This window comes from Mytilus edulis, chromosome 6 (assembly GCF_963676685.1).
Source record: "Mytilus edulis chromosome 6, xbMytEdul2.2, whole genome shotgun sequence".
Classification (NCBI taxonomy): domain Eukaryota; kingdom Metazoa; phylum Mollusca; class Bivalvia; order Mytilida; family Mytilidae; genus Mytilus; species Mytilus edulis.
The window spans coordinates 6,885,561-6,909,455 of NC_092349.1; the positions used below are offsets into that span (position 1 = coordinate 6,885,561).

General features: G+C 32.6%; 2 protein-coding genes across 7 annotated transcripts in view; one reads left to right on the forward strand and one right to left on the reverse strand.

The window, feature by feature from the left end:
• Positions 1 to 9,939, reverse strand: part of LOC139527034 (BICD family-like cargo adapter 1) — a 48,919-nt gene extending 38,980 nt beyond the window's left edge. For 5 of the 6 annotated variants that reach the window (XM_071322286.1, XM_071322283.1, XM_071322284.1 and 2 more), the window contains exons 1-3: positions 5,789 to 5,908; positions 5,331 to 5,644; positions 3,028 to 3,360 (exon numbers count right to left, since the gene is read on the reverse strand). In XM_071322286.1, the coding sequence (XP_071178387.1) occupies positions 3,028 to 3,360; positions 5,331 to 5,618 (621 nt within the window). In that variant the 5' untranslated portion in view covers positions 5,619 to 5,644; positions 5,789 to 5,908. Of the gene's footprint in view, positions 1 to 3,027; positions 3,361 to 5,330; positions 5,645 to 5,788; positions 5,909 to 9,845 lie in introns of those variants that run through there. The other variant, XM_071322282.1, reaches the window with a different exon arrangement.
• Positions 9,940 to 12,819: 2,880 nt separating this feature from the next.
• LOC139527035 (probable ubiquitin-conjugating enzyme E2 7) lies at positions 12,820 to 22,800 on the forward strand. Its single transcript, XM_071322288.1, has 6 exons — positions 12,820 to 12,971; positions 17,155 to 17,257; positions 18,010 to 18,107; positions 19,348 to 19,526; positions 20,081 to 20,189; positions 21,635 to 22,800. The coding sequence occupies exons 1-5, from the start codon at positions 12,926 to 12,928 to the stop codon at positions 20,159 to 20,161; spliced, it is 507 nt and encodes a 168-aa protein (XP_071178389.1). The 5' UTR covers positions 12,820 to 12,925; the 3' UTR covers positions 20,162 to 20,189; positions 21,635 to 22,800.
• Positions 22,801 to 23,895: the final 1,095 nt, after the last annotated feature.

Consider the following 23,895-nt stretch of genomic DNA (forward strand, 5'->3'; position numbering starts at 1 on the left):
AGAAAACTTTAGGGTACAGATTCACAATTCTTCATGTACCAGGCAGAAAGAACCTTGGGCCAGATGCAGCGTCACGGTATCCTGTTGGACCACCAGATCGTCTGAACTTACCTGGTGAAGCACCTGAACTTGATTCCCTAGTTAACATGACTACTCATTATCATGATACACTTACCAGTCTATGTCTACATACAGAGGATAATGATACAGCTAATGACGCCTCCACAGTCGCTGCTGCCACTTGTGCCTTGAATGCTGTTATTACAGTTGTTACTTGGAACATGGTTCGTGAGGCCACTGCATCAGACCCTACATTTGTAAATCTAATCAGGCAGCTGGAAGCAGGGTTCCCAGAAGACTACAAGGAGCTACCAACAGACTTGCGTCCTTACCATCGCTTTGCATCCAGTTTATGCACCGTGGATGGTGTAGTTCTTATGGGCCAACGAATTGTTATACCTCCAGCTCTTCGCAAACCAGTACTCAATGCTTTACACGCAGCCCACCAAGGAGTCAGCGCTATGCGTGCGAGGGCCATGGACTCTGTATATTGGCCTGAGATCACAGTAGATATTGCCCGGGTGAGAGACCAGTGTGTTCACTGCCATCAGATGGCTAAGTCAAACCCTATGCAGCCACCATCTGACATAACACCTCCAGATTATCCATTCCAGATGATTTGCAGTGACTACTTCACATATAACAGTAATGACTATGTAGTTATTGTTGACAGGTATTCAAACTGGCCAATGGTATACAAGTCTGAATCAGGTGCAGAAGGACTTGTCAAGAGACTTCGTGAGACGTTCGTGACATTTGGAATCCCAGAAGAGTTGACGTCTGATGGAGGTCCACAGTTCACAGCAGGGAAGACTCAAGAGTTTTTAAAGACATGGGGAGTTCGTCATAGACTGTCATCAGTTGCAAACCCACACGCTAACTGCAGGGCTGAGATAGCGGTAAAAACAGTAAAACGCATGCTGGTGGACAACATTACTGCTGTTGGATCTCTGGATGTTGACAAATTCCAGAGAGCCTTACTAATGTACAGAAATTCTATTGACCCAGAGACAAAAGCATCACCAGCATTGATTCTGTTTGGACGACCCATTCGTGATGCCATTCCCATACTGATGGGTAGATATTCTCCACATGAAACATGGACTGAGTTAATGTCTCATCGAGAGATGGCTCTTGCCAAACGTCATTCAAGGGAACATGAACGGTGGAATGAACACACTCATCACCTGCCAACACTACAGGTTGGAGATCATGTATACATACAAAACTTGGTAGGCAACCATCCTAGGAGATGGGAACGTACAGGAACAGTTGTTGAAGTACGCCAATACCACCAGTATGTTATACGTGTAGATGGCACAGGCCGAGTAACTATCCGCAACCGCCAACACCTTCGAAAGTTCACTCCTTTTCAAACCAACCAAACACAAGGTACTTTGATGGCACCTACTGCAGTTCAACATCAAGAAGTGATCTTGAGCTCTCCATCTACATCCAAGACGACACAGCCACAAGTGCCCAAGATTCCAGTGTCTTTATCACCAACAAGAATCTTAAGTCAACCAGCTGCATTGAATGAGACACCAATTATAGTCCCCACTCAAAAACAGGCGACGCAGACTCAGACAATTCAACAGCCTTCACAAATAGATTTGGACCAGTCATTCCACCAGACCCCTGAACCAGATGTACCTTCAACGTCTAGAATACCACGTGCTCTATCCCGTCTTCAGCCACATAATAAAGCTGGAGAAAAGGAACTATTGACACCACGAAGACCGAGCCGCCGCAACACAACAGAACATAACGTTGATGAATCAGGAACTGATTAATGAAATATATATGCAAAGACATTGATAAGTGAATCTAGAGACTTTGAGTTTAAAATTGTGAAAGGACACCATACATTTAAAATTGTGAAAGGACACCATATGTTCAAATTGTGAGAGGACACCATACGTTTAAAATTGTGAAAGGACACCATACATTTAAAATTGTGAAAGGACACCATATGTTTAAAATTGTAAAAGGACACCATACGTTTAAAATTGTGAAAGGACAACATACGTTTAATCTTGTTCGCTTCCAGATGACTTTAACAGAACATTCCTGAAGATCTATTTTCTAATAGACTTGACTTTAATTGTTTAAGTTTTTTTTTTTCGTATACAAAAAAAACTTGTCCCCGGGGGAGGAGATAACTAATCATTTACTAATATACTGTGTATTCATTTCAGGTACTGTATCAGTCATCCTTATTATTAAAGCTATAAACCTAGGAAGATGTTGACTCTCATTTACTATCTATAATAATATTCAAGATAATAACCAAAAACAGCAAAATTTCCTTAAAATTACCAATTCAGGGGCAGCAACCCAACAACGGGTTGTCCAATTCATCTGGATATTTCAGGGCTGATAGATCTTGACCTGATAAACAATTTTACCCCCCATGTCAGATTTGCTCTAAATGCTTTGGTTTTTGAGTTATATAAGCCAAAAACTGCATTTTACCCCTATGTTCTATTTTTAGCCATGACTGCCATCTTGGTTGGTTGGCCAGGTCACCGGACACATTTTTAAACTAGATACCCAAATGATGATTGTGGCCAAGTTTGGTTTAATTTGGCCTAGTAGTTTCAGAGGAGAAGATTTTTGTAAAAGTTAACGACGACGGACGACGGACAACGGTCCCAAAGTGATGGGAAAAGCTCACTTGGCCCTTCAGGCCAGGTGAGCTACATTGTAATAATATGTGTGTTTCCTATTACATCTTTGAAAAAAAGGGTAGGTACAATGTAGGTACATGTAGGGAATTTTTTTTATATTACAATTTTTTTATATTGAGTCTATGGGAGCGAAATTCTGACTTAAACAGTGCTTAATTGAAAAATTTCCAAAAAAAATTAAGGTAGGCTAATTCTAAACTTAAAATACACTAGGCAGGTAGGAAAATAGGAAACACACATGTATATTTTTTTTAATTTGGCCTAAGCAAAATCTTACCTCTTCCTGTAGGATCTCCAACTGACTAACATGAAAATGCATGGACGATTTCCGACACAACATTTGTTCACGTAAACCCTGCATTTCAACCACAAGACCTTCTTCATGAACTGAAGACTGACGAATCTCCTCCTTTAATCGTTCATTTTGCACAGTTAACTCCCTTATTTTCTCGGTGGCAGCTTTATCTCCATTGTCACTGTAATGTTGCTGCGTCTGAAGTTCGTGTCGTAACTGTGAAATGTCATATTGTAATTCCTTAATCGTATTTTCATACTCGACCTCCGTCTTTTCAAGTTTCAAATGAAGTTCATATTTTTCTTGTTGAAGTTCCTGTTAAAAAGAATTACAAATATTATTTATCATTTTGAAATTTTAGTGTGGTTTACACATATAATTTAAAAAAAAAAAATACAATTTCATTTTAATAGCTGTATAAAATACTCAGTTTATTTTAATACAAGTATACCGACCCATGCCAAAATTCTTCTTAAAAACTGCTGTGATATGTATATTTTTGTTAATAAATATAAATTCTTACATTCAAAGCAGAGGGCAAAACTAAAGATGTATTATGATAAACAAAAGATCGACAATTAGTTTTTACAATATTTCTTTGAAGCTTTTAGAAAAAAATCTCCTGATGAAGTGAATACTCTTTGTCCACAAAAATAAATAACAATGAAACTATACTATTAGCTTAATAATAAGTAAATGTTACTAAAAATTCACTATCTTTTAGTTATGGAGTGGTAAAGCAGCTTTGAAATTCTCATTTTTGAAAACTAAACATTGTCAAAAGGTTGGTTTAATGTTAGCAGGGATGTGAAAGACTTATAAATACTGAACTTAAAACTTTGGAAAATGTAAAATTCACATAAAATCATTGAAATTTTAGTTTTAATATGATATAATATTGCAAATATTTTGCAATATTGATATTTGATACTACATGTAGTAGACCAGTAAATTCAATGCATGATTAATATCCCATTAAGAATTAGAGCTCAAAGAATTTAATTCATGTGCAGCATATAACATTGTATAACAAGGTGGTGCATTATAATGTATTAGTAACTAAAGATGAAGAACTATATATATGCACACAGATGTTTGAAATTTTATGCAGAATTATTATAATTTGATTATCAGATAAATATATATACCAGCTTACTATTTACAAATAATGTTAGATTGATCATCAGAATAAGGTAGATTTTTAATATTTAATTTAAACTCCTTATAAATATGTATAGGAGGGTCTGATCTGGATGAAGGGTCCTCCATTTCTGAGGGGAGATATGACCTTTATCTGGACTCCGGGGTTGGGTGTTTTTAAGCTTGGGACTTCGGGATTGCTCCACTATAATTTGGCACCTTATTTTTCTCTATTTATTATTTGTTTGTCCTTTATTCTTCACTTTTGTACATTATTCTCTATGCATGTAAACCCAATCTAAACCATCATGCAGTTTTCTGACTCCTTGTGAGTTATTATTTCATTAAATTTAAATGAAAATTTATTATAAATATTTCAAAAAGTTTTATTAAATTATACTGTGTTAAAATTTGCAATTTAATCTGATGTGTTTTAACAATTTTCAATGTTAAAATATATAGAACTAGAACATATTGAATGAATTGCAAAACATAATATTGATATACTGTATAAATTCAATGCTATTTTTGTAGAAAAAAATAATAAAAATAATGGAAAACTTCAACCTATTAACAGGTGAGAAATATTTTATAGAATTTAAAATTCTATTTAATATTATACCAATTTAAACACAGGATCAAAATTAGTTCTAATTATTTAAACTTAGTGTTTATTTATTAAAAGATCTTGAGTATATTAGATAGAGGATCTATGTATATATATTCATAACATCAATTTTATAAATTCATTAATTCATTAATCAGGGGGGGGGGCACAAGAAAGATAATGCAATGGGAACCATGTGTTCCCTTTTCATTTTAAATGTCATTTAGCAGTTTTGGATGAAAAGAGAGAAAATCCAACTCTATGACACAGTCTAATGTGACTTATCCTTTCTTGAAAAATATTTAATTAAAATTATGTGGATCTTGGCAGCCTTCAGACTAGGGGAAAAAGTCAGTAACTTTCTTGAAATTTGTTTCCTCTGAACCATAATAAGTTTTCTTTACCTCCACTGATAAAAAAAAACTTCATTTTAATAACCCTCTTTTATTGAAAACTACCCAACAGTGCCATGGAACCCCACAGAGGTTGACTCAGATCTCAGAGATTACAGGTATTGTGAAATTCATTTATTTCTTACCTCTATCTTATGAGCAAATTCATCAGCTATTTGTTCATTCCTTCTTTCTAATTCATCATTCCTCTCTAAAAGAGCTTTTCCTAATTCAGCAGCCAAAACTAAATCCCTTTCTTTTTGTGCAAGTTGCCCATAAACATCGTCCTCCTCACCTGGTACCACCTGTATAGGGATTTCATCATCCTCCGAATGTCTCCTGTCCCCCATGGCTTCAGCTAACTGGTAATAGTTATCTATATCTAATCGGAATTGGGACGGGGACGGGTCGTCCTCAAAATGACAAGCACACATGGTTGTTGAAATCTACAAGCCGTCATCTACAAAGAAAACCATGATGTCACTTTCTAACTTATCATAATTAAGTCAAAATTAATAATTAATATATGTTCAAAAGGTCAGCCTCCTTATTTTTATTATCCAATAAGACTTTAATACTGATGATCTAACGAGGTTTTACTCACCCTGATGCTTTTGTTTACTCCCTGATGGTAAATGACGTGTTGATTTCAAACTATCGATCTACAATGACTTTTTATTTGCACCTTGTATAAAAGACATCTCACCTGGACATTATGGGAGACAACTCTATCCATTTACCTGAAGGGAAATCTCTTATCTTTTATCTAAAGTATCGAAAATTGTTTACCTGTTATTTTAAATCATTATGGTCGTTTAAGTTTTAAATAATATCTGGAGGGATTTATTAATAACGCATATTTATCACTTTGTTAAGTGGTTTTTATAGAGAATGTTACATAAAACAAGTATTATACACCAACGTGTACCAGGTTTCTATATTTCACTGTGTCTGGTTCACCAAGTTCAACATATGCCGCTGGCTTGTGAAGCATAATAATTCTGTAAAATTAGTGTTTGTTTTTTTAAAGTTCAATTATATGTTATTCATTGATCTGGAGACCATGTGATAGATTGAAAGAGACTTATATAGTATACATTTATTCAATTATTTATTTTTTTAAATATTTTATGACAAAATTAAAACTATTTTCAAAGACGCTACAAACTAACAATCCACATCGGCCATGAACTCTCCTCCTTTTTCCGAACACTATATTATATTGAACATTTAGTCTACCGGCGCGTGCCTGCATGCTTACAATGATTACAGTATATGATAGATAGCGCTGCATTTACAAGAAGTACATCCTCACTCTGCGAAACTTTTTATTATTGAATTTGCCTGACGGATTTTCTTAGAACAATACAACTAAAAAAAACTTGTATCAGGAGAGTTTGGTTTATCAAAATATATAAATATAGATTATATTGTTTTTGCATTTCACGATATCGGGGAGGGGGTTAGGATGGGGGTCATCCCTAGCAAGTTCTCTGAAAACTGCAATGCTGAACGCTAAAGCCCGAGTTCTCGAAACAAAATTCTATGAAAAATCATAGTTGCGTTTGTCACAATTATTATTTTGTTCATGTAGCAAAAGTAATTTTTAATATGTCACATCTGGGATCAAAAGAAATCATAGTATATTTGTCCCATATTGCTTAAATTTTCACACACGTGCGAATAATCTAGTGTGCTTGATTTATATGTTTATTGACTCTGCTGTAAAAAATATTTTTAAGTAGGTTTTCGGTCTTATTTGAAAATGACAATTTTCATTTCTTTTTTTAAATAGTATCCACATATTATCTATGATATGTAATATAATAAACAGCTGCGCCATTAGCGCATGATACGCCCGTTGTTTTATGCAATAATCATAAATCGTTGCTGAGATACAGCGTGACATGTGAAAACACACATTTTTTAACAAAAAACTCAATAACTCTTAAATAAATTTTTGAATCATCACCAAAAAGTATGAAGATCTTAAGATTAATATAACTAAGAAGTGTGTAAATTTTTAAGCAATAATCAATATTTTCTGAGATACAGCGTGACATGTGAAAACAAACTGGCCTTTTTTTAACAAAACACTCAATAACTCTTAAATAAAATTTTGAATCATCACCAAAAATTATACAGATCTTTAGATTAATATAACTAAGAAGTGTGTAAAGTTTCAAGCAATAATCATAAATTGTTATTGAGATCATACGGTGCGACATGTGAACCCCCCCTTTTTTTTACAAAAAAACTCAATATCTCTAAAATTAAATTTTGCATCAAAACCAAAAATTATACACATCTTCAGATTAATATAACTAAGAAGTTTGTAAAGTTTTAAGCAATTATCATAAATTGTTATGGAGATCATACGGTGCAACATGTGAACCCCCCCCCTTTTTTTTCACAAAAAACTCAATATCTCTAAAATGAAATTTTGAATCAAAACCAAAAAGTATACAGATCTTCAGATTAATATAACTGAGAAGTTTGTAAAGTTTAATCAATTATCATAAATTGTTTTTGAGATACGGCGTGACATGGGAACACCCCCCCCCCTTTTTTTCCAGTTTTAGTTACAAAGTCCCGTAACTCAAAAAGTTTTAATCTAATTTTCACCAAAAAGTATACAGATCATTTGACCATCATAAGAAACAATAAAATGAAGTTTCATGAAATTTGGATAAGTCGTTCTCAAGTTACGGTGCGACATGTTTACGCCGGACAAACAGACGGACAGACGGACGGACACCGGACATTTGTATACTATAATACGTCCCTTCAAACTTGTGACGGGCGTATAACAATGTCTTTCCTTTTATAATATAAACACAAAGGAACATTCGATAAAGGGACATTATTCCATACTTCATGAATTTGCCGTAATTTAAATTTCGAAAAATGATTTCCTAAACGCTTGTACAATTTCACAAGAAAGAATTTACAAAAAGTTACTAGGCATAAAGTTAAAAAGAACTATATATCATACATATTAAAAATATATCGATTCAACATTCTTGGCTAAAATATCATCTTTTCGTAAAAGAAATAAAAATTCTGCGAGTGAGTTTCCCAGGGTTATGCGGCATGCATATGATTAACCAGTGTTTCTGTACCTGTTTGAACTTGTGCAACACTGAAAAGACTAATAAGATCCATCAGGCAGTGAGATGTCTGAGATTGATAAGATATGGCATTCGCCAACAACACCCAAGGAGACATTCGCCAACAACACTTAAGGAGAAACTATATGGACCAGTGGATGCCCTACAGAAGACCATTATAAATGTTGCGGAGACTGGTATTCAAGTATACGGGCGAACGATAAGAAGATATGCGCATACTATAAGGAAAGCCGCACGAAAGTAATCAGTAAATGATCGCATCATTCTTCTCGATATTTAATGGATGTTTTCTGTAGTAGCAATCCATCAACATCTCCTTATTTTCATATTATGAATAAGATATGTGACAAGAAAACGCAAAACGAGAGAAAGATGTCATCAATTATACAGATATTTTCCATTGCCGTGCGGCTTTTCACAATAAGCAAAACACAAACCGTATGATATATAAGTTATGATTGTTAAGCCCCGGGGTTAAAAATGTGAAACAATAAACAAAAAACAAACCAGACAGTCTTATTCTACAAAAATAAAAAAATAATATGTAGTGACAAACAGCAATTAAAAAAACAACAACAAAACAATATGTTATAGGCTTTAGTCACTATATATTAATATCTTGGTATTCTTTAAAAACCTCTTTGGGCAGGCACATCATAAGAAACTAGTTGAGTTAAGCATGTTTTGCTCATGTATTTCTTTCTGTGATCCATGATGGTCCAAATTTGATTGTTTGAATGGGATTAAAAGAGCGGCGAAATATACCAAAAGGGATATCAAAAATAACAAATAGACATCGGCACAATATACTGCCAACGCCATAACAAAATAAGAAAAAAGACCAAAAAGACAATAATATATGAAACGCAACATAGAAATCTTAAGACTTGGTCTCAGGTGGTAGGAAGGGTAAGTAGATCATCCTCCAAGAATATGTCTATGCATTAAAAATATATATAGCGTTCATAAGTAGGGCATCTGTACAGCGAAGCGCCACTTTAAACACTACTGTCTATATCTTAAGTGGCGGAATCAGGGTGGGTGGGGGTTATAACCCCCTTTTTGTTGAAAATCAATGCTTTTGACCTATATTTGGAACCTTTTATCCTTGGTTGGAACCCCCTGATCGTGTCGGCCAGTTTTTATTGGTGGTGGAAGCATGAGTGCCCGGAAATCATCGCCGACCTTCATAAAAAAAAAAATGAGAATCCATGTCAATTAAGATATTGGAGTAGAGCGCAGTCGTGCCACTTGCAGGGTTCGAGCACACCACCTCGGTGTTGACAGGCTAGTAATACAGTAGTTGGACTATACCTAGAACACATTTTTAACAGCAAAATATGCTGACGCAATTTACGTCTTTCACATGTACCATTGCTGCAGGAAAGTTGACGGTGAAGAATTAATCAAATTTGTAATGGTATATATTTTTTCCTATTGTTTCATATAAAACACCGGCTACTATACTTGTTTGGCGTCCTTAAAACATTCAAATACACATAAAATATATATATTAAAGCAACTACATACCTATATATCCTTTTTGCCGTGTGGTGCAGTTTCCATTACATTATAGAGATTCGCATATTTTCCTTGTACAATGACACCGTTTACAGTTCCAATATTGTATTTGAGTATTTTGTTTATGTTTCCACTCAGTCAGTGTTTTCTTATTTTGCATATTTTCCTTGTACAATGACACCGTTTACAGTTCCAATATATTGTATTTGAGTATTTTGTTTATGTTTCCACTCAGTGTTTTTCTGGTAGTATATATCTATATTTCAAAATAAAACTAATATCGTTTCTTTTCTAGGAATGTACATATGCTCCCTGCGTAAACTTGACTGAGTTTCTAATTGTCTTTTTTAATACCAAGATCAGGATATATATACATCTATTTGCATAAAATCCTCTTACTGTCAAAAGAAGCTCATGTGCTATTATTTAGAGAATGAGTAACCATGCAAGATAATTTTCCATTTATTTTTGGTGTCAAATTATAGTAACTTTTCCATTCATTGATTTTTTTATTGTAATTCATTATTCAAACAAGTGCTCTGTTTTCGTACAATTTTAATCATTTTAATCTGTACATTTACATACTAATTACAAGTGCTTTGTAATCCGTTGTCAGAGTCTATTGTGTAAATGCTTTAACATTTAATTTCTTATCTCATTTCCTTTAACGAGATTTTGTATTTGCTCATTTCAAGTTCATTGTGTAACATTACATATGTATAAGGCAATTCAAAAAAGATCTGAAAATTATTTAATTGGAAATCCATGGAGATTTAGTGTCGTTTGTTGGTATGGCTCATTAGTGTTTCCCCGTTTCTTTTTTTATTTAGCATAGACTACACAGCTACTTTTGCATAGGTACTATTTTTATACTATTTCTGTACTTAAAATCTGTAGTACTGGAAATTTACTTTTAATATTTACGGTACTATTTCTTTACTTGAGAATTATTGTAATATTTAGGTACTTGTATTTTCCAGTACTTGATTTGTACTTAAAATATTGGTACAAAAATAATACAAACAATGATCACAGTATTCCATGTTTGAACATCGTAACTTTATGAGATTTGGGGAAGACAAACTTTCAAAATGCTGAAAATGTTAACCATGCAACAAAAAATCTGTAGTACTTAAATTTCAAGTACAAATCAAGTACTGTAAAATACAGGTACCTAAATATTACAATAACTTTAAAGTAACAAAATAGTACTGAATATTAAAAGTAGATTTCCAGTACTACAGATTTTTGGTACAGAAATAGTACCTATGCAAAAGTAGCTGTGTATTCAGACCGTTGGTTTTTCTATTTGAATTGTTTGATATATAGTCATTTCGGGACCCTTTATAGCTAACTGTTCGGTGAGAGCCCAAGGCTCAGAGTTGAAGACCGTGCTTTGACCTATCATGAATTGTTTACTTTTTACACATCCTACCTTCAACGGGATGGATAGTTGTTTCATTGGCACTCATATCACATCTTCTTATTCATATTTGCTGCATATCTAAATGTATGATTGCTCATACTTTTTTACATCAGTTTTTCGTATACATGGTATAGATTTGAACTTAATCGAATGAAAATATTTAGACGCCATCATTTTTAATTGACAAAGACTTGCGTTATTCTCAAGATATTTTGTAACCGCAAGGTCATCCTATATCCTTGTTACATTTGAGGTGGAGATTTTCAATGAATACTCAGCAGTTGGGCAGACAGCAAGACGGGGTACATTTTAAAAGTCTCAATCATAGGACCTACATTATTTAATACTTCAATGAATGACATATCTTATTTTATTGAACATGGAGCCCTTTTTAATTAAGCTGACGATAATACTCTTTAGTTAAAACGTATTTTATTTACTCGTAAAATTATGGATTGGACACAAGTGAAACCATACTTATGAAGTCCACGGCGAGTATAATGTTAATTTTAGTTTCACGTTACTACAGGTTTTCAATTATACATTTATTTTAGTATGGATGCAGGTATGGATGAGACACAACGTAAGTATTTTATACAAAATAATAAAGGATGAGACACAGGTTGAGTCTTCTAAACAAAATATTAAAGGATGAAACGCAAGTTGAGTCTTCTATACAAAATGACGAATGTAGGACAGAAAGTCACAGACAAAAAGTCACGGACATAAAGTCACAGGACAAAAAGTCACAGTCCATTTTTTCTGATTATTTTCTTTGAATAAAAAACGCGTATTTCTACAAAAATATTTTTGCATTTTTCTTGAACTATTGTACATAAACCAACTTTGTAAATAAAATTTATCAAACAAATATCAAAGATAATTAAATAATTGTTAAAAAAACGAAATGTCAAAGTGGCTTGGCACTTAAATGGCTTCATAGTGCCAAGAAATCTTTCTTTTGCACTGGTAAAATTAAATAAATCTTTATTTTTCAAGTATAATGACACATTTCCTAAATTTTAATATGAATATATGTATAAAAAGTAAATATTTCAAGTTATTTCTCTTACATATTCAAACAATTGTCAACTAATTATTTGTGACTTTTTGTCCTGTGACTTTTTGTCCTGCGAAATTTGTGACTTTATGTCCTGTGACTTTTTGTCCTGTGACTTTCTGTCCGTTTACCAAAATGACAATGGATGAAACACAAGTTGAGTCTTCTATACAAAATGATAATATATATACCGGTAATAATAATGGATAAAATGCAAGGGGAGTCTCTTTTTTTATAGGATTTTTATTTCTGATATTGTAAGTACATGGTACTGTAATTAGTTTGGTGGCTCTATTTTTTTTTTACATTTTCTTATTAGCCAATAAATGTGAGGTAATGTATCCAAGGATTTGTAAAGTATCACTATACAAAGCCTTGGTGTATTTTATTCAACACCGAGTTAATTTCGATTGTACCAAAGAGTATATTAAAAAAAAGTTGATTGCGCACTGAAAATAAAAATTAAAAAGTCCGCGAAAACTTACAGTTATCTCCCCTGTCGCTCAGCTGTGAACAAACGATTGCACCTGCGCATTTTTCACTTCCAGAGGCCGAGAATAAAAATATCCGTTGGAGTGGAAAAGCCGTGGAAATATTTCTCCCATGGCTGTTGACCAGTCAGCGCTCCTTTTACAAAGGCAGCTACGTGGTGAGGAATACAAAATAGGGAGAACATAGTCTTTGAATTTGTCCCAAAATTGAAGTGGCATCATCCTTTTCCGTCTCTTGTTGAACAGAAACGAAAACGTCTGCGCATATGAATCATCTCGACACGTTCATTAATAATAAGATTTGTTTATTAAAAATGACAATGTTTAAATATTTATACACGTTGTTAAATTCTCTAAAATATTCTGTGTGGAAATTTTCAATCGCCACATGTACAAATGACACGCATGGTCCCAACTGTAAAATTTCTTCATCAAATAAGAAACTATTTATCAACAAATGATCAAAGTTGGTCTTATGTTGAACTGATTGAGAAGTGTACTCACAATCAGATATATTTTTTCTGTGGTCATATGGTAAAAAGTTTTTCCCTAGTGTAGGAGGTCGCTGCCTACTCCCAGATTGCTCTGAGGGCCCTTTTTAGGACTTGTTGTCAATATTGATGGCATGGTAGGTCACTCCTTTGTTTGTATAATTCGACAACTGGTTATGATGAGCCCTGAGAAGAGAACCCTTTTGCAGCCAAACTAACCGTAAAAATCATTGTCCTGATCCCGATCCTAAGTTCAAAATTGATACAACTTGTACATGTACATGTAACTCTTTTCCTTTCTTCATCATTCATGGTAGACCATATTGCTTCTGGTACATGTAATTTTCTCACGGTACTTTGAGTATTTATTTAGGCACAGGATCAGATCTTGCCAGTTCTTGAAAATGCCCTGATGTTGTGATTTTCATGATGGGGAGACTTCAGGTACACCTCATACATGTCAACAGTCTGGAGTGGGTCTCATTGGGGTCTAAGCGTGACGCGGGATTGCTGATTTTTTTAAAGCGTGACACGTGAAAGTCAAATTATTGTGGCGGGAAATGAGGTCTTGCGGGACCCGGGAAATGACCAAAAAATGAGAATTGCTTACGTACATAGTGTAAGCGGGATACAGGAATCTGACAAAACAGTAAGCGGGATCCGGGATCGGAACCCCCCAATGAGACCCCCTCTGGAGAAGTGATAATTGAGACAGGTGACGTGCATTTTTTTTATTTTCATGATTTAGAGTATGGAACAATTGTAAGGTGTATACGTCTGTCTAGCATGGTTTATCTGATCATGACCTCATTTTCATAGAACATTGATAATGTTGAGTTTATGTGATAGCTACAAGTAGTAAACTTTCATATTACAGACTTTCAACATGAACTCAGTTAAAGTAAAACAGGCGAGACATTTCTGAGTGTGCAGTAGCACTCAAGATAGGTTAATTTGACAAATAACAGATGTTGAACTTGATATTTCAACTGGACTGTTTTTAAGTGTGTCAGATGAATGCTTGCAGTTTTTATGTAGCAGAGGGTACATTTTGTATTTTAAGTTTTTACCCTTTTCCAACAGTATGTTCATACATGTACGTCCCAAAGTTGGTTTCCATGCTCTAACTTTAATTGCCTCCACTAAATATTATGAAACTTATACACAATGCTTATGCTTTTTACCACAAAATACAGATCAAAATTGAATTTTTGGTGGTGTCACTTTAACGATTCTAGAGTTGTGCACCTTTACGAAGGGAAAAATTGCTTATTTTTGTTTGTTTCCCTTCTCTTACAGTCCAACTAAAGTTTGCCTCATTCATATGTTAAGAAGCTCATACACAATACTTATATATGACAACAAAAATTAGATCAAGTACAAATTTGGGTAGCATCACTCTTACCCTTCTTCACTAATTATGTCCCTTTATATGATATTCATCATGGGGCATCATCCATGGTACACCTTCCCCATTTATTTTTAGCAAATGTTTTGACAGTCCTAAATTCTTTGAAGTATGAAAAATTCTTTTAAAGCAAATAATTGAATAAGTTAATACAATGAAAGACATACCTAAATCTTAATTGAAACAGAATTGAAATACCAGTTAAAAATCTGACATTCAAAGGGATTGAAAATTATGTGAAATTTATATACCAAAAGTTAAATGTCATTAAGAAAACTCAGGTTTAACCACAGGCCCAGCAGCCCAAGCTTGTAAAATTCCTTTAGGGTCTGTAAAACTCATCTCTACTGTCTAACAGAATCTAATAAAAAATTTCAAATATTGAGCTCTTACATTGTACATAACCTGTAGATTTAAAAGTTTATCGTGAAAACGGCTTAAAAATGTATCCACCTCTGATAAAATTTGTAAAGACTTAAAATCACTTTAAATTAATAATTCTTTCAATAAAATCAGATAGTAGCAGGAAATCTTTAACATTTTAACCAAAAGTTAGACATACAATTACTGAAAACATTTAGCTATTATACATGTTATATTGAATGTTTGAAATCTATGATCATAGTTTTGAACTTAACAGTTCAATTTTAGTTTAATTATTAACCTGGAAATTCTTCTGTATTTCCCTTGTATCTATTTTTGTTTAGCGTCAGCAGTGGTCTTCCCAGATATTTCATATATTTAGCATCCTGGTAAACAAGGAAATTTGAAATACCATCTTTTGAAAAATAAATTATAGCATCACATCCATAAACAATGTATAAGAAAATAAAATGATTCAATTCAGATAGCATCACATTCAGAAATATAGCATCACATTACGATGATGCTGAAAGGCCCTGGGGAGAACACTGGTCAGTTGTTATTTGTTATTTTAATCACATAGTTTCTAAATGTACACTGTACAAACATGGTGGATGTTTGCAAATTTGAAGTATCAAACAAAAGTAAAAAATTGACATGTCAAAAACAATCAATTGAACTGAGGTCATTGCACTCTTAACATATATATAAACAGTGTTTTAAATTTATTTCCTCATCTCTTTTATATGATATATATCATTGATATTGTTAATATGTACAAAAAACTGAATTGGCCACAAGCTGTTGACAGTGTTGTGTTGACTATATACTAGCTATTATACTACAATATTAAAAAGCTGATTCAGATTAACATTATTTATTTTTATGCCCCACATAGGGGTATTATGTTTTTTGGTCTGCACATCTGTCTGATTGTACATCTGTCCAACTGTCTGTCCTACTTAAGGTTAAAATTTTGGTCAAGTTAGTTTTTATACGACCGCAAATTTTTTTTGATTTTGGGGGTTTTGGTCCCAATAGTTTAGGAATTAGGGGCCAAAAGGGTCCAAAATTAAACTTTGTTTGATTTCATAAAAAATTGAATTATTGGACTTCCTTGATATGCCGAATCTAACTGTGTATTTAGAATCCTAATATTTGGTCCCATTTTCCAATTGGTCTACAACAAGGTCCAAAGGTTCCAAAATTAAATTTAGTTTTGATTTTTGATATGCTGAATCTTAACATGTACATGTACCTAGATTTTTTATCATGAGCGCAGTTTTAAAGTTAGTCCAAATGGAGGTAAAAATTAAACTTTGTTTGATTTCAACAAAGATTGAATGTATGGGGTTCTTTGATATGCTGAATCTAACCCTGTATTTTGAATTAGGATATTGGACCATAGTAGGTAAATGTCCGATTTAAAAGTTTTTAAGTTTAAATTCTTAGACTACATTCATTCTGTGTCAGAAACCTATAATGTGTCAACTATTTAATCACAATCTAAATTCAGAGCTGTATCAAGCTTGAATGTTTTGTCCATACTTGCCCCAACTGTTCAGTGTTTGACTTCTGCTGTCATATAAAGCTGTGCCCTGTGGAGCACCTAGTTGAAGTTAAAGTCCAATCAACTTGAAACTTAGTACTTGTTTGGAGAGTTACAGTGTAAAACAATCAATTGCAGGTGTGTGCATATCATCTAATTTGCCATGAATTATTTGTCTTTAGAACAAATAGACACTTTAAAGAATGTCTATTAGTATTACAGTCAATTTGCCAGATTGGTTGATTTCCCATTCCAGTTAGAAATAGTTCAAGTACTATGATAGGATCCAGAAACAAGCAACATTGCTTATTTGAATCTGTTTAAAATAAAATGATATCATACATGAACATACTAGTAATATATACTTGGAGTATAAGGGGGTGAAGGTTTGGGTGACAATCCAATTGACATACATGTACAAATGTATCCACACCTTTGTTTTTAGACACATTATGTTAACATTGTACATGTTGTAACAGAATTAAGTAAATATTTTTCATATTTTAATGTATGCATATAATTATTTTCAGATATGATAAAGAATCCTGTTCCTGGATTCTCTGCAGGACTGGTTGATGATGAAGACATTTATAAGTGGGAGGTTGTTATATATGGTCCTCCAGATACGCCATTGTAAGGTTAATTAAAATATATGTATATTTACATACAAAGATGTGGTATGATTACTAATGAGAAAACTGTTCCTTGTTCATAAATACACATGTAAGTAAATAAGAAGATGTGTTTTGATTGCCATTGAGAAAATGTCCACCAAAGACCATGTCACTTCAAACAACAACAACTGCAGGTCACAGAATGGTCTTCAATCTGTCAACAATGATTAAAACCAATACATATAAGCATGTCATCGTATTATTGTATTTGGTTAATTAAATTAAAAGTTAATATTTCAATTTGTTTGGTAAAATCTGTTTTAACGAGCCAAAACAACGTCTTGAAGCACTTGCATATCATTAAAAAAATTTACTAAACTAAAAAGAGGGGCGAAAGATACCAGAGGGACATGGCTAAAAAATAAAAAGACAAACAGACAAATAATAGTACAAAAGACACAACATCAAAAACTGAAGACTAAGCAACACGAACCCCACCAAAAACTGGATGTGATCTCAGGTGCTCAAGATGGATAAACAGATCCTGCTTCACATGTGGCACCAGTCGTGATGCTTATGTTATTACAAACCCGGTAAAAAGTCTTAATTTGGAAGGTCATATAAGTTGTGAAAATGGAAGTGGATTGTAGTTACTGATGTATTTCAAAATATTGTACTGACTCTTGAATGAAACTGTTGTATACATGTATTATCCATAAAGCGTAAAAAGTTATGTTTTATTATTCATGTCTTTTGTTTTTTTATAAACAGAGAAGGTGGTGTTTTTAAAGCTCATTTGACATTTCCAAGAGAATATCCACAGAAACCACCAAAAATGTTGTTCTTATCAGAGATGTGGCACCCAAATAGTAAGTTCACATGTTAATAAGCACATGGAACATAATTAACAAGTGTAAAGGGGAAATGGCAAAAGTAGTAAGTTCTCAAAGGGTTCAAATTATCCCTAAAATTTTGATATCTTTCTAATCAGGCGGAAATACATGCGATATTATATAGTAATAATTGTGATATTATTATTAAGACAAAATTACTTCTTAGCAAATCACAATATAAATGATCAAGTTATTACCTCTTAGTAATACATTATTCATTGTTATTTGTGTTGTCAGTTTTGGTTGAATTTTCAATAAATCTTACAAGTGTTTAGCATAATTTACTTTGGCTGCTATCCATTATCCTGAACTTTTTGTCTCTAGGGATTCAATATCCTCACTGAAATCTTTTGGTTACAAAATGCTTTGGATTATAGATTTTGGCCAAGGGTTTCTTCAAGCTTTTAATCTGAAAAATGCACAAAATAATTGTATATTGACAATACATTATACCCAAAATGTTCTTACTTTAAAACTTAGCATATATGCTCTTTAAGAAGAGATTTATTTAACATTGTGGTAACATGGGTAAGGATTTTGAAAAAAAAACCCATTGAAGAACCAATAATAACCATTTTGACATTTAATGATTCAGTTGAAATTTATGTCCATAGTTGGCCTAATGTGAACCTGGTTCTATTGTGTGGTGATGTATTGTTTTCGATGTCTATCTACAAATTTGATTTAGAAAGAAAGAAAACTGTTGGATTGCATGTACATACTCTAAAACTTTCACACAATATGAGCTTCATTGGAGACAAATCATCCTCATGCAAGTGCACAAACACATGTACATGTATAACATGTCTGTTATGTAGGGTTCTATAAGACAAGTACAGACTTTGCATAGAGATTTTTTCCAATAAGGTAATTGATGTATTGATATTCATTTGCAGTAGTTGAACTTGATTTCTATCTTAAGCAGCTCATATGTGAAATGTGATTAATACAGACCAATTTCTGTAAATTCAGAAATTATTGCGTTCATTTATTATTGTGATTTTTCAAAAATGGACAAGAATGCAAGTTTAATTATTGCGATTTCAGAAAAGTCTACATACAGATATCTATGTTTTAGTTCTCAAAATGTGAGTTCTTAGTATTGCGATGCTCACCAGTTCATATTATTCACATAATTAAAAACCTTGCAATAATTTCTGAATTTTACAGTACTAGATTTTATATAGTATTTAATATTGCAAATGTTGAATTTTAGTTGGACAAGATGGACTTGTTTGCATTTCAATTCTCCATGAGGCCGGTGAAGACAAATGGGGTTACGAGTCTGCATCAGAGCGATGGCTGCCAGTACATACAGTAGAGACAATTCTTATTAGTGTAATTTCAATGTTAGCCGATCCTAATGACGAATCACCAGCTAACGTAGATGCTGCCGTAAGTTGGATACTAAAAATAAGCTTAACGTAAGGTGACCTATAGATGGTAATTTCTGTGTCACATTAATTGTGAAGAGATTGGCAATCGTACCAATTCTTCTTTTTATAATTAAATTAATTAAGTAGCTATTAAGATTACTATTAAAATTCTATTCTTAATTTTTTTTTCTTTTGCAACGGTTGAAGAGAAATAAAGAGAATACAAAATTGAATAATAGATCAAAATGGGGTTAGGGCTTGCATATATTCTGCTCAATGCTATTCTGAAAGCCAACAACTTTCTTAAGATACATGTATACTGGGTACACCAAAGACAGGATGTGTATAGTACACTGAATAAAGAGCATTAAAAAAAGGAGTAGCAGTTTTGGAAATGAGACAACTTTCCACCAAGAAACCAAAGGATGGTATTGTGATTGAAGAAAAAATAAACAAATTTCGGAGGAGTCATTCGATGTCTAAGTTTTCTTGCAGGGAATGTATTTAAGGATTTCCTGTCTGTTACTGTATTATGTACATGTAGTTACTGATACATTTTCTTTAAAATTTCAGAAAGAATGGCGGGAAAATAGAACTGTTTTTAACAAAAAAGTAGCTAAATGTGTACGAAAGAGTCAAGATGAATTTTTATAACACAGGATGTATTTTGCATTTTCCTCAGGTATGTGAAAGTAAACTTATATCTACATGATCTAGGAATGCCTTTAAATACTAATAAAAAGAGCACTTTCTTATCTCTGATAACCTTTGTTCTACATTGGGTGCTATAAACAGTTTCGTATAAAAAACTAGGGGTTATTCCCCGACTAAAAATAACCATGGAGGGAAACCCCTGTTTATTTACTCAATTGGTGAAAAAGTATCATGTTTTTTGTATTTGATTGTAAAAATTAGTTAATTAGCTTTCAATTAAAACAGGTTGAATGATTGAAATAATTTTAAAAATTATATTAACTTTACATGTTTTGAGGGGAGACAAAACTGTAAACATCCTATTTTTTTGGCAGTGAAAATTGAAAACTTATTTGCAGCCACTGTAGCTCTTTTCGGAGCAGGAAACCGTACCCTGAAACAAGATTTTTTTGAAAGGCCAGGTAAAAACCTACAAATTTCATACAGTTTTGATTATGTAAAATGTGCATGGATCATGTCGTCATGGGTGTGCACATGACCTGGTTTCAAGTTTTTTATGTTCAAATTAGACCTTTTTTCCCCCATGTTCATTGGATGGAATATTTTTAATATATTAAAAGTACACATTATTTTTATTTCATTATAAACTAGAGAACATTCTGATTCCAGTGATATCTAGTGTTATACAAGTATCTTTATTAATCAGTCCTCCACTAAGGGTCACTTATGCATGGTCCCTCAAAATGTGACGTCATAGAAAAAACTGTTGATTGCACCCTTTATTGTATAGAGCAACTTATTTCTGGGATTTTTGATGACTATGACCCTCTAAAAAATATAGTTAATGCTGAAAAAACACAGTTAACAGTACCTGGTTATGATTTGTAGCCTGACTGGTTTTGGTCCTTCATGAATTTTCTTCAGATGCATAATGATAGAATAATAGTGGCACTCCATTTATATCATGGTAAATGAAAGTTAACCATTAATATATATATACATATGACTCATCTAATTAAAAGTAGATTCCATATGACATATAAAACAAGGAAATGTGCTATGATGGCCAATTACCAGAGACCAAATGAGGTGGATATAAGTAGTTACAGCTCACCATGGATACTGCCTTCTATAATGAACAAATCCCATACTGTATAGTCTGGTATATAAGGCCTGTACGTGAAAGTTAGAAAAAAATCCACAGGAAAAAAAGCAACCTAATTTATAACAAAACAATTTACAAAAACAAATATGACAAAGAAGATGCAGTATGATTGCCAATGAGACAAGTGTCAACAGGAGACCAAAATGACACAGACATTAACAACTATAGGTAACCGTACGGCCTTCAACAATGAGCAAAGCCCATACCCCATAGTCAGCTATAAAAGGCCCTGATATTACAGTTATAAACCAACAACAACCACTGAACTACAGGCTGCTACATGTTTAACATTTTTATTTCTTTTTCAGATATCATTTTCAGGAATCTTACCAATTTGTGGCCTAAAAAAGACGATTGAAATAAAAAGCTGTAAATTTCATTGCGACGACATTAAAACCAGACACATGAGGAATTTATTCTCAGGACATTGTTATTGTTTCACAGATTTGCTCATATCCTCATCTTGTATATATTCATTATTTAAAATCTGTGATCTCTTTAAGGTTGTCTTTGACTTAAGGGTTAGGGCTCAGTTTAGTTTATAGGTTGGTTTAGACATGGTTAGGGATAAGGATAAAAAATTAGAAAGGTCAGGGTTAGGATTTGTTTAACGACCAGTTAGTTAAAGTAGAGCCCCTAAGACAAAGATGACTTATAGTTACTTTCATTTTAAATTAGTGCTGCTTTTTTATTTACTGCGATTTAATATTTTTTGCATAATTTCAATAATTTTATAATCAGGATGAGAAATACTGTAGCAGCTTGAAAAATTATTCTAGAAATCAGTCCTGACCATTACCTCAATATTCTTAATGAATGCAATCCTGTACTTCCCTGTACTTAAATTGTAAATATTTTGTTATTAGTTTTGAATACTAGTTAAAATAATAATACCTACAAATTTTCAACAAAGAGCTATGCATATTTTATACCTTGATATGCATCTAGATATTGTTTACCCTGAAATGCTTAGAAAGCAAATTTAAAACAATGGTCTTTAAAATCATAATTGCATTGTAAGCCACTTTAAACCTTTTAAGAATGTTGCATTTACATCTACATTATTCAAACTACATATGTACCAGTGAGAGACTTATTTTAAATATTGCTATCCAATACCTAGTCTTAATTCATATGAAATTTACACTTTATATGTCAGTAAATGATTTCATTGTCAACGATTATATTTGCATATGACATATATATCAAATCATCACAACAATATGCAATTAATTATCAGATATTCATTATCACCTTTCTGCTTTGCATAGAATAAGAGAATTATAATGGAATGTTTGTTTGTTTATTTGGTCATGTTGAGAAATTTGTTTCATCTGTGAGCTTGACAAAGTAGATGTTAAAAGACCTATGTCCAGATGTGACGTCCAAATCAATCTTGTTATGTTATGTCCTGTTTATGATTATGGATTGATTTAGTTTTGGCTGCCACACTGTTTAAAAATGAAAAAAACAAGAATTTTATTTTGTTCAAATGTTAAAATTAGGAACTTTTTAAGTTTTGTTTAAAAATATTGTCAAAAAAAGTGTGTTGTGATCTTGATTTTGTGATCAAAGTTATTGTTCATTTCTGCTAAAATATGTTTGTATTATTATACCCCAGAAGTGATAAGGATCACAATTTTCCCCATTTAAGGGGGTAGATCTTGGTTCAGGGAGATAACTCTTTAAATCAGTTATGCATTTGTAAAAGCCAAGTTTTGTCAATAAATTTTAAGCATTTACCTGAAACAGATTGGAAATAATCTATGTAACCTAGAAGCTTAGAATATATTCTTAAAAAATGGTTGACATAAACGTACTGATGATTTTAAGAGTTATTTCCCTTAACCTAGGTCTACCTCCTTAAGTCATAATCAGTGGGGTTTTTCAAAAGTAAAAATAAGCAGCCATTTGGCTGAGATAATTTTTTTTTTTACTAAATGCAATTGTTTTTCCTCACTTAAATATATAATATTTTATAAGAGTTTCTTGAATTTTTTTAATTTAACTAGAGAAGCAGTGCAAATTCTCCCTTCAATGGTGGAATAGGCATGTATCATTAATCATATTAAATAGTAATGATCGATTAATCTTTCATATGTATTAATAGTGCTTAAACAATTTACTTATGAACCCATTTATTTCAATGCTTCATGTTTTGAAAAAAAAAAAATTTATACAACTAGTGCTATTTATTTTTGATGGAAATTGTATTAGTTGAATGCAGACACTTTTATTTGTATTGATTGTTTGTAATGAAAATGCATTAAACAAAATTAATCTTAAGCTTGAATTGACATTTAGAAAGAGACTAGATATACTATTTTCTTCCATCAAAATTGTTAAAACCCATAGTAAAATCTTGTGAGAAAGGGTGTTTTCTTTTGAATATTTGTCCTTGATATAATAATCCAACAATATTGACTTTTACTAGACTAGTTTGATACTGCAGAAGCTATCTATTTGTAAATACATGTATGAGAGAATCCATCATTGTGAATTATTTATGTTTGAAATAAAAAAAAAATGCACAACTAAATAAATATTTATTGCTTTTACAGATTTCAGT